Below are 16,566 nucleotides of genomic sequence, written 5' to 3' on the forward strand. Positions count from 1 at the left end.
TCTTAAGTTTGAGAAACTTCAATATATATGATTAGACCTAGATAGTGTTAACTGTCTTTTGGTTCCAGTTTCTTGATCTTGTTTTTGGTTCTAAGAAGATATAGCAGATTTTTGCATCAAGTAGTGTTAGATTTCTTTGAATATTTATGTATTTTTTAATGTAATGACTATGTTAGGAAGAAACGGAGTGGTCGGAAATTATTAAGCGATGCTTGTCTTTTTATGAAGAGATGATACCCAACCATGAAGATTTGATGTTGTTCTTTGTGCTTACGCTATTTGTTTACTTTAGGGATAGAACTAGTGGCCAACTGTCATTAGGCGGAAGAATGAATAGTAGAATTAGACGTGGGGCTTTAAAGCGTGTTGTTGGTGAAGGTGATAGGAATTGTATCTGGGAGTTGAGATTGAACACAAATACCTTTGCTAATTTGTGTGAGTTGCTCCAAGTTCAAGGAGGACTTACAGAGGATGGTCATGTAAGCCTGTCGGAGCAGGTTGCGACTTTCTTAATTATCTTAGCGCATCACAAAAAAATCATAGTCTGCAGGTTAGATTTTGTAGGTCCGGCGAGACAGTTAGTAAGTATTTTAATAAAGTTTTGAAGGCTGTAATACGGATTCAAAGCATTTTGTTTGCTAAGGCTACACCAGTTGAAGAGGATTGTCTTGACCCCACATGGAGAAGGTTTAAGGTAGAGCTTATTCGATGTTGTGTATGATTCATATTTTCCTAAAGGATTCTATATCTGAGTATCATAACTTTCTATGGATGATAGGGTTGCTTGGGAGCATTAGATGGCACTTATATAGAGGTGACAGTCCCCGAGTCTGAGAAGGTAAGATACCGAACAAGAAAGGATAAAATTATCACCAATGTCTTAGGAATGTGTAACCGGGAGATGGGTTTTGTCTATGTACTTAGTGGATGGGAGGGATCGGCATCTGATTCACGGGTACTTCAAGATGCAATAACTCATCGTAATAGTCTTAAGATACCCCACGGTAATGATGCCATCTTTGGAGTTAAGCCTATACAATTAGCTTGAGTTCACGATAGCCAACATCTTACCTTGTTTACATTACTTGTCTATAGGTAATTACTATTTAGTTGATGCTGGTTACATAAATGGTCCAGAGTTTCTCGCACCGTATAGAGGCACTCGATATCATGTAAGAGAGTGGGCCCAGGGAGCACGTGCACCGCACAATTACGAAGAATATTTTAATAGGGTTCATTCTTCCGCAAGGAATATCATTGAGCGATGCTTTGGTTTACTGAAGAAGAGATTGTCCATCTTAAGAAGTCCTAGCCTTTACCCTCTAAAGACACAATCTCAGATAATTATTGCCTGTTGTTTGCTGCAAAATTTCATTTGAAAGAGTATGGATATGGATCTGGAGGAGGAAGGTAGCATATTGGATGAATTTATGCTCGATGAAGATGAAGCACAGGATGGAATGATTGATGTGGTTGAAAACACGAACGAGTGGACTCACTGGCGTGACAATATAGCAACTGAGATATATGAAGAGTGGCGTACAAGTCATATAGAGTAGTGTTGTAAGAGTAGTGTAATGGACACCGTAATCGATTGAGTATTGTTGTAATGGCTGCATTTTAATTTGTATGACTTGTTGAGACGGGAAACATTGTAATAGTACATCTTCATTTGTAATGGCAACTACCTATTTGTGTTATTGTTCGCTGTTTTATTTTTTTGTTAGTTTATGTTAATTAATTGTAATTTAGATAATTTATGTCTACAAAATTATATTATGCATAGTTTTGATTATCTTAATTTTAGTAGGTAAAAATGGAGAACAAGCGCATGTGGAGTGATGAAGAGACTAAAGCTTTTGTTGGCTTCATGAAGGAGTTTGTGGTAGACGGTCAAAGGGATGACTGTGGGCAGTTTAAACCCGGAACATTCGAGAAACTGGCTCTGAAGATGCTGGAGGCCTTCCCCGGTTGTACGCTGACCGCGAAGCACTGCAAGAATAAGCACAAGCGGTTGAAGGAAAAGTATCAGTACGCCGCTGACATGCTTGGATGCAGTGGATTCGGCTGGAACCATGAGAAACAATGTGTCGAGATTGACAACATAGATGTCCTTGATGCATGGTTGAAGGTCAGTGTGATTCCTACTTTTTAATATACCATATTATAGTTTGTATAGAACTATACGGTTTATATTGAGTCTAAGGCACTTTGAACCTCTTGAACAAGTCTAGTTGAATAATGCTTTAATAATTCAATCTATGATCAATAATTATGCTAGTATTCTTTTGGTATAGAGAACTTTAGACTTGGCTTACCTAGTTACTATGTCTGCGAGGCTTAGGTGGATGGTCAGATAATAAATACCGTATTTCACACTGTGGGAAGAAGAAAGACTGTTCTGTTTTGAACCCAACCTTTTTATCAAATTCTGGGTTAAAAGTGGAAACTGACCTTGGTTATGATACGTAGAATTATTTTAGAATTGCATTAGGTACCCATCTAGTAGTTAAAATTTGCTGCAGTCTATGACTTGAATGAGTTCTTTTGAAATTTGTTGTTTTACTATTTACTTGGAGACTTGTTCACAATCAAATTCATTTTTTTGTAATGGAAAAAAAAGAAAAGTTTATAAACTTATATTTTAGTATTACCCGTTCTGCCTTATGTTTGAACTATATATATATATCTATCTAGGCTAGGGGTCTATCATCTTTGGAAGGATCATACAAAATTAACTGCAATATAATAAATATGCTGAAGCATCATCATTGACCTCTTTCCTTGACTTTAGTTATCCACAAGTTACTTATCCTAAACTTGTTCATCCTGTTTCCTATTTTTATCCATAAGTTGCTGATCCTAAACTTGTTCATCCCGTTTCCTTTTGCATGTTTCCCTTTAATTTGAGAATGTAGTTGTGGCATTATTAAATTATTCGAAACTTCATTAATGTAACTAGTTTTTCAGTAGGAACTTCATCAAAACTTTCTTAAATTCGGTTTATATTTTCACAGGCACATCCAACCAAATTCTACAGTCCTAGCAAGCCATTTCCTTATTTCACCGGCTGGAGGGTATATTTGGCAGGGATAGAGCCATAGGAGCAGTAGCAGTTAGTGGCTTTGATGTAGAGGAACAAGTTAACAAAGAGACAGAAGATACTGCAGTTGGATTTGATGAGTCTGAGATGTCTCCACATCCAGACAATGACGGAGGACCAGCAATGTAAGGACAAACATCACATTCTGAAGCCGGTGCGAGTGCAGTAAGAACAAGGCGATACGGGAGAAAGAGAAAACAAGTTGACATACTGGAGAGGAATGCCGACCATATTCAGCAATCTTCGGCTGACCAAAGGAAGAATGCCCAACTGATAGCTGATGCCATTGTTGGTGTGAACGAGAGGTGGAAGGTTGGCGAGAAGCTCACACAGCTTGGGTTCAGTGATGACGAGGTGGTGAGGGCGATTTTGAAGTTTACTGAGAGTCCTAATGTGTATGCACACTTCTGGGGCTTGTCAGATTCACAGATGATTGGCCTTGTGCGTTCCATTATATGAAGTTGACTGTTGGTTAAGGGTATTAAGTTTGGCTTAGGGTATTAAGTTTTTCACTATAGGGTTTTATGATTTTGTGAGATGGTTATGTTTAAGATGGTATAACGTACAAACTTATAGTTGGTATGCATTTGGATAGATATTTTGGTAACGCCTTTATTTTGCTCTGTTCAGAATAGGTGTAGGTTCTTCGTACAGTCTTATTGGTATTGTGGTATGGCCTTTATTTTGGTCGCTTGAGCAGGAATTGTTTGCTAAGTACAATATTTATGGTCACGATCATGTTAATGACAATTATCTTAGCTTTTGGTCATCAACTGTTCCATTCTTATAATTTGTGGTTCTCAGATGATACTGTGTATACTGGTTTTATTAAATATGTTGATGAAGTAGTGAAAATCAAACTTATTCTACAAAGAAGGCCTAGAGACCAACTAGTACCTCTTTTTTCTCCCTTTTTTGTGACTAAAGAAGTAAGAATCAGTTACAAAATTAAAATGGATTTGATCAAATTTCCTGAAATGTTGAAAAGGCAATTGCTTAACACCATTTTTTCCCTGAATTCAAACTTATTCAACTCTATCAATATTGAAAAATAGTATTAAAATCAAAAGCGAAAATAGGCATAAAATGTTTCATGGCTCAATTCATATAATCTCATATATGCTGTCCTTAGATTGGTTTGTATCAATCAAATATTCACGGAAAGCTAGCAATCTTTTTGGAAGAGAATTTTCATAGTACCACCATATTTTTTTTATTTGTTATATGAAAAGAATATAAGTGAGAGCAGCAGTGAAGTAAAAAGGACTACAGTGAAAATGAGAAGAAGAGATGTTGAACCTGTACTCATTTTATAATTAACAACAAAAAATATTGAAATATGTTCTCAAACTATTTGAGTTCAAAGGTCAAACTACAACTTACACAACAATAAAATGACCAAGACAACACAGACTATAGAAACAAGAAGTTGAAGGAACGCTAACAATTTCAGATACACAACATCAGTATGAAGATTTTTCACTCGTTCGCACGTCTTCAAATTAGAATTCAATTGACAAGAGCGATCATCTCCAATGTCAGAATATTGGATACTTAGACCTGCCCATCTAAACCATCCACATCGCCTTGCAGGACACGCGTAATACTTTCTACCCGAGTTGGCCATGCTATTTGAGACTTGTAACGGTGCTCTTAAACCACACTCACAAAAACGTTCTCCCGTTACGTTGCCGCTGCAGTACGAACCACTTGTAGATCTTCTACTTGTGGAAGCCATTGTTAACCAGGCTATACATTTAACAGTAAGCAAAAATCATTTACCAGGTTAACAACAAATAGTAACACAACACAAGAATGAATCAACTGGTCGAAATAAAATTATTTAATGAATCTAAGCAAAACAAATTTTCCAATTCAATATATCTCCAAGGAAGATATTCTTTGTCGTATTTAAAATCAAATGTTGGTGCCTCTAGCTTTTTCAATAAATTTTCACACTCCTAGTATGTTAGACAATCATAAAAATACATTTCCAAATCAATATACTACACCAGTGAGTACTAATTTCGATAACAAAAAAGAGTGACAACAGGAACATAATTATGATAAACAGTTCTCAAATTATCTTCTTTGTTTTTCTATATAGTAATCATCATAAATAAATTTAAGAAAATAACAATCACAGATTCACAAATAAGCAATTAACAAGCACAAGTAAGCTAAAAAAAATTATATGATACGCAAATAATGGAATCAGCACTCAGCAATCACACATTTCCAAATCTTTAAAAAAGATGACATAGAATTCATAAATCTGTAAATGAGGGCAAATAAGAACTCGGATATAACAACTTCAGAAATCTTCAACATTTGAAGAAGCACAAATCAGCAATTTTAACCAAATCAGGGCGAATCTCAAATCATCCAACGAGGGATTTAAACATTCTCATCAACATGAGGACAAATAAGAAGGTGAGGGTTTCACAAATCAGAAAATGGGGGAATAAAAAATCCCTCTTGAACTTCACAAAATTAACAAGCAAATAAGTTAAATTGAAAGAACATACCAGCTCCGTTGACAAAAAAACAGCAGAGACCAGACGCACAACTCCAAGACAGTGGCGACGCAAACCCACGGGCGCGGATACGACAGAAGCGTCACAAACCGAGGGTGGCAACTGGGGCCACGAAGATGAACCAAGGAGAACTGGAGAGGCGCCGTCGTCGTTCAGACCCTTGGAGGTGCTACCGGCGACGGGTCAGGCTCTGGGATTCGTTCACGAAAGAAGAGAGCAGAAAGGGTAGAGGGGAGGAAAAAAGGGGTTAGGGTTACATGCTGATGAAAATGAAATTGTATTTGGGGATTAGGGTTGTTAATTAAAATTAAGGGGATTTTAGTAATTTTAAATATTTAATCTCCACTTTTTATTTCAAACCAAATAGGATACTGAGACATAAATCAATCTTGTACACTTCCACACCAAACACAATACTAATACTTATTTTTGTATATGTCTCTTTGTTTCTGTCTCTCTGTCTCTGTATCTTGATCTCTGTCTCGCAAACAAACGCTACCTAATAACTTACGATTATATAAACTTACAAAAAAAAAAGTTCATAGAGTTTATCCAAATTAAAATAGACTTAAATATAATTTTCTTCACAATTTTTTTTATTTATAAAATGCATGTAATAATTAGGTGTTAGAATCGTATTTATACTAAAAATACTTTAAAAGTTTTGCCTAAATACTCTTTGGTGTTATATCACCCACAACAACAGTATATTTCGTGATTTTTGTAATATATATAATTCATTTTTGTGAGTATTTTATTCCTTTTTCAGTCCGAAACTTTTTGTTAGGTGATTATTAATAAATTATTTATAATAAAAGCCAAAAATTAAAATTCTATATTAATCTCAAAAAATTCAACTTTTAAAAAAATAATTCCTGAAAATATAAAATAATATTTTTACTCTCAAAATATTATTTTAGTTTGACAAAATTCATTAAATATAGAAAGACATATTTGAAAAATAAAAATCTAGAAATCTGATTATGATATTTTTTTTTTTTACAAATCTGTGTAGAATAATAATGATATCTTTTTATTCTCTTAATTTGATGATTTTAGGGCAAATAAAATCTTTTTTACAATTTTATTCTAACTCGAATAGAAAGGAATTCTAAAAATGTTGAAAAAAAAATCTAGATATTAATTTTTTGTTACATTTTTTATGCCTCTTTTAAATAATTTTTTAAATGTTCTAAAAGAATTATATTAAATGTATGCATGAGTCATTTGTTTTTTTTTTTTTTTTTTTTTACCAAAGATATAAGACTCGAACCCGCAACCTCTTAATTGAGTATGAGGAGACTATGCCATTTGAGCTATTACTCATTGGCAAATTTGGAAAGATATGTGACTCGAACCCGCGACCTCTTAATTGAGTATATGGAGTCTATGTCATTTGAGCTATTACTCATTGGCTTAGAATTTAGAAAGATAAACTAAGATTAGCGGATCATAATGTCATTTCTTAGTCACAAAAAAAAATGTCATTTCTTAAACTATTTTAGGACTAAAATAATAATTAAAACAAAAACTTTGGTGGATCGCCCATAAATAACAAAAAAAAAAAAAAAAACAACTCCAGCTCCGTTACATTCCTGACCCACCCGTTTTCTTTCTCCCCTCGTCCATTCACCCAAATCCATGATTCTAATTCCTCTGATCTCTGAAATCTGAATCGGACCCAACCTAACCCAAATTTCCACCACACAGTAACACGCATGAACGAATGATGAAGCAGCAATAAGCCACAGATTATGATATCGGGTTGCAATTGAATCTCTCTCCCAAGTCCCAATCCGCAAACCCTAATTTTACCCGGATTATCCGATCGGACTCTTACTACAATCCGAACACTGCAACCTCCTCCTTCCCACCCCCGCATTTTCCTGGTAACACATTCATTTCATCTCCCCCCCCCCCCCCCTTCTTCTTCTTCTTCTTCTTCTTCTTATTCTTCTCTCTCTTTCTATTATTCAGAAAAATAAAAACTTCTTTTCCTTGTTTATTTATTTTTTTTCGCTTCTCCCAAAATTTTACTTTAACAACTTCTGTAATTCATGTGTGTTAAAGAAATGTTATTTTTTAATGTTTCTTGCCTACAGTGTCATGGTGTGATGTGATTTACCACCAGATGCCTGGTCTTAATGTGGGAAATTGTTTGGTGGTTGAATTTATGTTAGGAATGATTAACCCACAGAGCTTGTGATATAGTTGATGGAATGTTAACTTTTCGTGTGGGTTTCATTATGAGGGATTTGTTCTAAATTGGAAATCAAATTGACTATAATTTTTTGTGGCAATCTATAAATTAAGGGACCTTCATGCTTAACTTATAAATTATATAGTGTGTATGCTATTGCTGAGTGTTGAATATCAAAGCATAGTGTAGTTAGAAATGAACTCATGGAAGATACCTGTCTTTGGTCCCTTTTTTCAAAAAGGTAAAATAAAATTTGTTGCATTTTAAAAGGAAGGGGAGGGAAGAGAATGGGGGCTCAAGTAATGGTTTCCATCTCTTTATTTGTGTTATGAACTTTATTTATACTTTATACCATTGAAGATGAGGGAATATGGAGGATTACATGGCTATTATTGTATTTTCTCTTCTCCCCTTTTATCCTCCCTTTCTCTGTATCCATACATATTTTATAAGGATACATTGAAATTAACCTCTTTATGTGCTTTGTGTCAACCTATTTTGTAGGGCTAATAGTGGCTTTGTATGATTGCACAATGCTTTTCCTAACCCAACCTTTGATGCTTTGGCACTTTATAATTGTAGTTATGCTTTCTTTCTTCCCCTTCTTTACAGTGTACATTTTTGGTGATTTCTGTGTGGTAATTCCTTCAATTTCATAGCATCTACTTTGGTGACTTATATACAAATTTTGTTTAAACAAGCAGCATTACCTGCCTATTCGATGGAAATATCAAATGATTCAGGCATAAAGAAACCGAAAAGGCTGACATCTGTTGTGTGGAATCACTTTGAAAGGGTTAGGAAGGCTGATGTCTGCTATGCTGTTTGTGTGCATTGTAACAAGAAACTCAGTGGATCAAGTAACAGTGGAACAACTCATTTGAGGAACCACTTGATTCGATGTCTGAAAAGGTCCAACTTTGATGTCTCTCAGCTGCTTGCAGCAAAGAGAAGGAAAAAAGATACTGCTGTTAGTGTTGCAAATCTTAGTTATGATGAAGGTCAGGCGAAAGAAGAATACATAAAGCCAACAATCATTAAGTTTGAACCGGAACACAAGAAAGATGAAATCATCAACTTTGGTGGTCGAAAATTTGATCAGGAGAAGAGTCGACTTGATCTTGCCCACATGATTATATTACATGGATACCCATTGAACATGGTGGAACATGTAGGATTCAAGGTCTTTGTGAAGAACCTTCAGCCACTCTTTGAGTTTATGCCAAATAGTGGTATAGAGGTTTCTTGTATGGAAATCTACATGAAGGAGAAACAGAAAGTGTATAACATGATAAACAAATCACATGGCAGGATTAATCTTTCGATTGAAATGTGGTCATCAGTAGAAAGTTGTTCATATTTGTGCATAGCTGCACATTATATTGATGAGGGATGGACGTTACAAAAGAAGATCCTGAACTTTGTCACACTTGATCCTTCTCATACTGAAGACCTGCTTCCAGAAGTGATCATTAAATGTCTAAATGAATGGGATATTGATTGTAAGCTGTTTGCCTTAACACTGGATGACTTTTCCATTGATGGTGACATTACACTTAGAATCAAACAGCAAATTTCTGAGAAGAGGTCTTTCATAAACACTCGTCAACTACTTGACATACGCTCAGCAGGACATCTCCTAAGTTCCATGGTTCAAGATGCCACAGAGGCACTGCATGAAGTGATTGAAAAGATTCGGGACAGCATCAGATATATTAGAAGTTCGCAAGTAGTACAAGGAAAGTTTAATGAAATTGCTCAACAAGCTGGCATTAACTCTCAGAAGGCCCTGTTTCTGGATTTTCCAGCTCAGTGGAAATCAACATATCTCATGCTTGAAACAGCAGTAGAATACAAGACCGTTTTTGCTCTCTTCCAAGAGCAAGATTCCTCCTATTCATCCGCAATTAGCGATGAAGAATGGGAATGGGCAACTTCAGTTACTGGATATTTGAAACTTATAGTTGAAATTACTAATGTCTTTTCAGGCAACCGGTCTCCTACTGCAAACATATATTTCCCTGAAATTTGTGACATCCATATCCAATTAATTGACTGGTGCAGAAGTTCAGATAATTTTATTAGTTCTCTGGCAACGAAGATGAAAGGCAGGTTTGATAAGTACTGGGGCAAGTGCAGCACAGCTTTAGCAGTAGCAGCTATATTAGACCCGCGCTTTAAAATGAAGCTGGTGGAATACTACTACTCACAAATATATGGGAGCACTGCTTTGGATCGGATCAAAGAAGTTTCTGGTGTGATCAAAGAACTTTTTAATGCATACTCTATCTGTTCAACTATGGTTGATCAAGGCTCAACCTTGCCTGGCATCAGCTTACCTAGTTCAAGTTATGATGCTAGGGATAGACTCAAAGGGTTTGACAAATTCCTTCATGAGACATCACAGAGTCAGAGCATGGCATCTGACTTAGACAAGTATTTGGAGGAACCAATTTTCCCTCGTAATTCTGATTTTAACATATTGAACTGGTGGAGAGTCCACATGCCAAGGTACCCGATTCTATCGATGATGGCACGTGATATTCTGGGGACTCCAATGTCAACAATGGCACCAGAATTGGCATTTGGCATCAGCGGAAGAGTTCTAGACCCTGCTCGCGCTGCATTGAATCCTGATACACGACAGGCTCTAATATGCACACACGATTGGCTCCAAAATGAATCAGGAGGTATGTACTTGTTCGTTCTCTTCCCTCCCCAAGAATAATCATTGATTGTTGGCTTATCACTGATTCATTTTTATTTTCTTTTCTGTTTTACTCTAATATCTTATCAGATTTAAATCAATCCTCAAGCCATTTTGCTCTACCCCTTCTCATTGATTCAAATTAGCTTTTTCCATGGTATGCTTCTGTTCAACTTGTATGACATGTTCCAAATTTCTCCATATTCCACTGTTGTACATTTTTGCTTTCAACATAACTATTGGCTGTGTTGTGAGATTGATGGATCTACTAGCTCATAGGTTGCCTTTATCATTGTGTTTTATACTATCAGGTCTTATCCAAAACTAACGAAGCTATGTTAGTGTGGACAACTTAGCATCTACTTATCCTGTGTAATCAAGAAGCAATGTATATTCTCAGAAGAGCCAGTAGATGCTTGTGTATATACACTAGAATTTAATTGAAATGTTTTTCCTATATGCTGGATGAGTGGCATTTGTCATTTGACTATTGATTCGGGTGAACCTGAGTATTGTACAGGGTGTTATTTGCCCTTAACATTGGCAAAGCAAGTTCTTTTCTTTTACTAACTTTATGTACCAATTTCATCTGATGCATGTAGCCAGCTTTACATGATGAGATAAGAGGTCTGTGTACTCGCAAAAGATATAATTACATTGTTGAAGATCTGGAGTGGCATGATTTTAACTGTCATTTGATCTCTACTGAGCCATCTGCCTCCACAACAGTTAAAATTAGAATTTAGATTGGGATGTTTTGTTTAGTTTATATGTTGGATTTCAAAGTAATATTCCCCAAAAAAAGTTTGAAGAGAATGATCCAATATTAAATAAGAATAGACCTCGGCCATGGTAAATTATGAGAACGGCGGTGTTAAAAAGTATCTCATGTTACTTGTAAGAAACAAAAAGTTACTAATCATTCAAAGAGATTTTTTCCCCCTTGGTATTCAGTATTTTTGGTACAAATAATCGATTTATTTTCTTCTTCTACCATTGAGTTGGATATGAAGTCTGGTGATTTAGGTTTTGCATTTTATCAGATAGTGAAAGTAAGATGGTTTGGTGTCCGAAGAAAACTGAAGAAGAATGCTGAATTACATGTAATGTAACACCTTTACATAGGATTTGCATCATTTTTGCTAGTTTCTCAGGTTGTCCTATTGACCAGGTACTGATTATGTTTCATTTTTTTGGTCATCGGCACTATTTTTATTTTTTTTATCATGCTACTGATTATGCTTTTGTTTTTTTTGGGGGTCGGGATTACCGATTATGCTTTAAATTGGCGCAAGTGTAATAAACCACCATATTTATCCCCTTTTTGATCATGGGTAAAAAACGGCCGAAGCCCATTGCTTAGCTTCTTTATTTTTTGTCATAGGAAAACAAGATTTGATCATTAGCTAAATCAATTGAATTCAAGGACTTCTCTGTTGGGCCATGACCAAAATGAGGAGTTTTTGTTGGGGCCTTACAATTTGTGGACCTGATGTTTTGTGGCCAGCCCAAACTTGTTTTCATTCTGAAATGTTCAATGATCCCCGCCCCCATAAAAAGAAAATATTGATTATCTTCTTTGTTTTACGATTTGTGTTATTTTAATATAGTCATCGTTATATGACTATTTATTTACTATTAGATAATATATCACTTGTTCTAGGGCTTATAATCATGCTAACAGTAGATGAGTAATATGTGAACTCAGTTCAGAAAGGGATGATAAATATTGTAAAGAAACAAAATATCTCTGTTTCGTACCGAAGCATTCAATGATTGATGCTGCTGTATCCCAAGAATCTAAAACTGGTTCCTGTCAACATCTTATTGCTCCTCCATGCCTAAGCAATCTCCTTAAACCACAACTAAGAAAAGGGGATTATTATGGTGGCAGGTAGGCCATGTGAAAACTATCAAAAGCCCTGACAATGCTGACAACATTGCATTTGAAATAGGGACGCACTGCACGGGGTTTTTATAGCAAATATTACTAACATCATGATTTAATATTTACTCATTCATATATATATATGAGAAACAAAGGATGAGGCCACTTCAAACAGGGAAAGGTTATATGTATGCCAAAGAAAAAGCATAAATATCTGTGATGCATTGATGCTACCAGATATTTCTTCTGTAACATTATTGCACAATGCACATTCATGTATGGCGCGGTTTATTTATTTATTTATTTTTTCTTTTCTACGGTAATATCTTCATTTACTTTAGGAAGCTAATACCATAAAAAAATGAGATTTTACGTAAATAAAATTGTAAGAATAAATTAAATACATAAAATATAAAATCGTAATAAAATTAAATTCAGAAGATGTTTCACCTAACTAATTTAAGTTGGTCGAGTGATAAATTCATTCGTCCGCTCTGTCAGGTGAACAATCAGATAAAAAATTAATAGAATCGATTAATTCATTTAAATTTTTAATATTAAAAGATTAAAAAAAAATTATTTGCAGCAAGATATTTATCAAACCAAAAATCTAATGACTAATTCTTCGAATAGTGTAAAGACATGTAAAATATATGACTTCCTTTAAATAAGTAAATTCTTCTCATCCTCAAAAAAAAAAAAATTAAATTTGAGAGAGATAATTAAGAGACACACGCTCTTATTCATTTATACCAATTTGTGTTTGGTGAAAGATTTTAAAAATTAAATTCCCATTTTATTAGCTACACGATCTTCTCAATTTTTTATCATGCAATATTTTTTTTACATGTTTTTTTGTTCTACTTAAGGAATATAAAGTAATAGATTACATTTTATCAAATAATTGAAAAAAATTTGAAAAAATTCACTTTTCTTTTTAACACTGATCTAAAAGTTCTCCCTGGGTTTGTGGTGCATTAGGTTAGGTTGACTTTGTATAAAGAATGAATCATTTGTTCTCATCTAGTTGCCGGCAGCAAACATGAGGCTCACTCACCGTGGTTACTGCCTGAAAACGAGCCGGACAGTTTCGAACAATAGCAATAACTCAAGGAATCATTTTTCCTTTGTTACCCTTATAAGCAACAAAGAATAGATTAAACGGCTATCATTTTTTCTTTTTTTTTTTTTATTATTTTCAACATTTTAACCTTAATTTGCAATTCCACTTAATATTGTGTTGTGGCTTGATCCACAATAGCACCAACTTCAAATGGAAGATTTCAGACATAATGTCGGTTTTTTTTTATTTAAATAAGTTGAAAATATTAATATTTTCAGCTATACACAAAGTTGGAAGTAGTTTGCATATCAATAATTATTATGTTTGATAGAATATAATTTAGAGAAAATTCTACTCCATTTTTTTTGAAAGATACTAAAATGACACTCTTCTCTTCTCTATTTGTAAAATATATATTCTTCTCCTTTATAACTTTTAAAAAAATCTCTCTTTAATCCATTTTAATTTTTTTGTGATAACTAATGTTAACTTTATCTATTTTTCAAGAAAAATAAATTATTTTTTATAAAAATATCCTTTAATAAAAATTTTATTTTTTGTCATTAAATTTTGCTTACCAAATACTCTTTAAAAAAAAGTCTTGGAAAGATTATTTTCTAATATCAATATATATTAATTGTTATACATATTAACAACGATAAGATTTTTTTTATTTAATATTAAAATAATATATATTGATATCGAAAAATTAATAATAAAATATAAAAATAATTGTTAACGAAAATTTTGGTAAAATCACTAATTAATAATTAAAAAATTATTGAAGAGTATTTTAAAAAAAATTAATATTAAATTTTTAAAAAAATATTTTGGTAACAATACAATTTAATTGATAAAAAAATAATTTATTAAAAGATATTTTGGTAAGCAAAATTTAATGACAAAAAAATAAAATTTTTTCTAAAAGGTATTTTTATAAAAAATAATTTATTTTTTCTTAAAAATATATAAAGTTAACATTAGTTAACACAAAAAAATTAAAATAGATTAAAGAGGAAGTTTTTAAAAAATTATAAGGGAGGAGAATGTACATTTTACAAATAGAGGAAAAGTGAGTATCATTTTAGTATCTCTCAGAAGAAGGGAGTAGAATTTTCTCTATAATTTAAAAATTATATAAGTTTGACAAATACTAAATAAATTACAATTTAATTGGATTTAGTTTTTTAGAATAGTGACTGGATAAATTACAAAATGTGTAATTAATAATTGAGAAGTGCTACACATACAAGTCATTTTGCTTTATAAGTCATATAAGTTGGGCTAAATTCAACAAAAAGGACGCTCACCAATACGAGCGTGTAAACACGCGCGCTACTCAACGGTTTCCATGGCGCGCTTCGCGTTCCTCCTCCTCTTCCTTCTTCTCCTCCTCCTCCTCTTCCTTCTTCTTCTCCTCCTCCTCTTCTTTGCGTTTCTCCTCCTTTTTCTTCGCGTGTTTCATCTTCATCGTTGTTTTTTATTACTGTTGTTGTTGCTGCATTTTTTTCCTCTTTCTCTTTCTATTAATTTTGCAACATTATGCATTTTTTCTTCTTTATTTGATTTTTTCATCCCAAGAAGAATTATGAAAATATGAAATAAGAAGATGATGAAAAAGAAGAAAAAGCAGAAGAAGATGAGGAGGAGGAAAAGGAAGAGTTTTGAATTATGCAGAACTTATCAGCATACATACACCAAAAATTCTTAAAGAATACACCCAAATATCTTCGTGTTACACCCAAATTTGCTGCAAATACAGAAAAGTATTTCTTCTAATGCTGCATTTTTTCCTTCTTTTTTTCCTTCTTTCTTTCTTTCTTTTAGTTGAACGAATGTAAGTTAATCCTCTTCCAAGTAATTTTGTGCCATTATGTGTTTTTTCTTCTTCTTTGTTTGATTTTTTTATTTTTATTCTTGTTAAAAGAGTAAAATAAGAAGAAATTTAAGAAGATAAAACAAGAAAAAAAAGATGAATAAGAAAAAAAAAAGAAGATGATGATGATGATGAAAAAGAAGAAGAAGAAGTAGTAGAAGATAAGGAGGAGGGAGAAGAAGAGTTTTGAATTATGCCGAACTTATCAGCACACATACACTAAAAATTCTTAAAGAATACACCCAAATATCTTCGTGTTACACCTAAATACAGAAAAATATTTTCTTTAATGCAGAACTTTTACATTACATTCAATTCAAACCATCAACGATGAACAACAATTTTCACAAACAAAAACAACATTATTCACCTACAGAATTATAAATTACTAACGAAAACATTAACTAGAATCGAACTACACCTCGGCCACTTGATTGGATTTAAAATAATCAATTTCATTCTAGTTCAATTGACAATCTGAACTTGAATTATTCATTATCTTCAACAACGAGATAATTGATGATGGAGGAGAAGGAGAAAAAGGAAGAAGGAGAAGAAATTTTAATGAAAAAAGAAGGAGAAAGAAGAGGAGAAGGTGGTGTTGGTGAGTGGTGCACGAAATTGTGATCCCTGATAATGGCTCCAAAAACATGGTGCTCTAATCTTAATTCATAATTTGTCACAACTTCGATACAACTAACCAGCAAGTGTACTGGGTCGTCTAAGTAATAAAACCTTACGTGAGTAAGGGTCAATCCCACGGAGATTGTTGGTATGAAGCAAGCTATGGTCATCTTGTAAATCTCAATCAGGCGGATATCAAATGGTTATAGAGTTTTCGAATAATAATAATAAATAAACAGAAAATAAAGATAGAAATACTTATGTAATTCATTGGTGAGAATTTTAGATAAGCGTATAGAGATGCTTTCGTTCCTCTGAATCTCTGCTTTCCTACTGTCTTCATCCAATCCTTCCTACTCCTTTCCATGGCAAGCTTTATATAGGGCATCACCGTTGTCAATGGCTACATCCCATCCTCTCTGTGAAAAAGGTCCAAATACTCTGTCACGGCACGGCTAATCATCTGGAGGTTCTCGATCATACTGGAATAGGATTCACCCTCCTTTTGCGTCTGTCACTACGCCCAGCACTCACGAGTTTGAAGTTCGTCACAGCCATCCCTTCCCAG

At 33.8% G+C, this 16,566-nt stretch overlaps 1 protein-coding gene across 3 annotated transcripts; it reads left to right on the forward strand.

The window, feature by feature from the left end:
* The first annotated feature begins 7,123 nt into the window (after positions 1 to 7,123).
* LOC112770075 (zinc finger BED domain-containing protein RICESLEEPER 1) lies at positions 7,124 to 11,241 on the forward strand. 3 transcript variants are annotated; one of them, XM_025814496.3, is made up of 4 exons: positions 7,124 to 7,529; positions 8,545 to 10,530; positions 10,638 to 10,704; positions 10,859 to 11,241. In XM_025814496.3, the coding sequence occupies exons 2-3, from the start codon at positions 8,562 to 8,564 to the stop codon at positions 10,691 to 10,693; spliced, it is 2,025 nt and encodes a 674-aa protein (XP_025670281.1). In that variant the 5' UTR covers positions 7,124 to 7,529; positions 8,545 to 8,561; the 3' UTR covers positions 10,694 to 10,704; positions 10,859 to 11,241. The 3 variants fall into 3 exon arrangements, with proteins under 3 accessions (XP_025670281.1, XP_025670282.1, XP_072082317.1); XM_025814497.3 differs by having other exon boundaries at positions 11,150 to 11,241; XM_072226216.1 differs by having other exon boundaries at positions 7,176 to 7,529; positions 8,453 to 10,530.
* The last annotated feature ends 5,325 nt before the right edge of the window (positions 11,242 to 16,566 follow it).

Source organism: Arachis hypogaea, chromosome 18 (genome assembly GCF_003086295.3).
Source record: "Arachis hypogaea cultivar Tifrunner chromosome 18, arahy.Tifrunner.gnm2.J5K5, whole genome shotgun sequence".
Classification (NCBI taxonomy): domain Eukaryota; kingdom Viridiplantae; phylum Streptophyta; class Magnoliopsida; order Fabales; family Fabaceae; genus Arachis; species Arachis hypogaea.

Coding starts and splice junctions, on each gene's coding strand:
- LOC112770075 (XM_025814496.3), top strand. CDS start 8,562: ATGGAAATATCAAATGATTCAGGCATAAAGAAACCGAAAAGGCTGACA. Junction 10,531..10,637: donor GCTCCAAAATGAATCAGGAG/GTATGTACTTGT, acceptor ATATCTTATCAG/ATTTAAATCAATCCTCAAGC.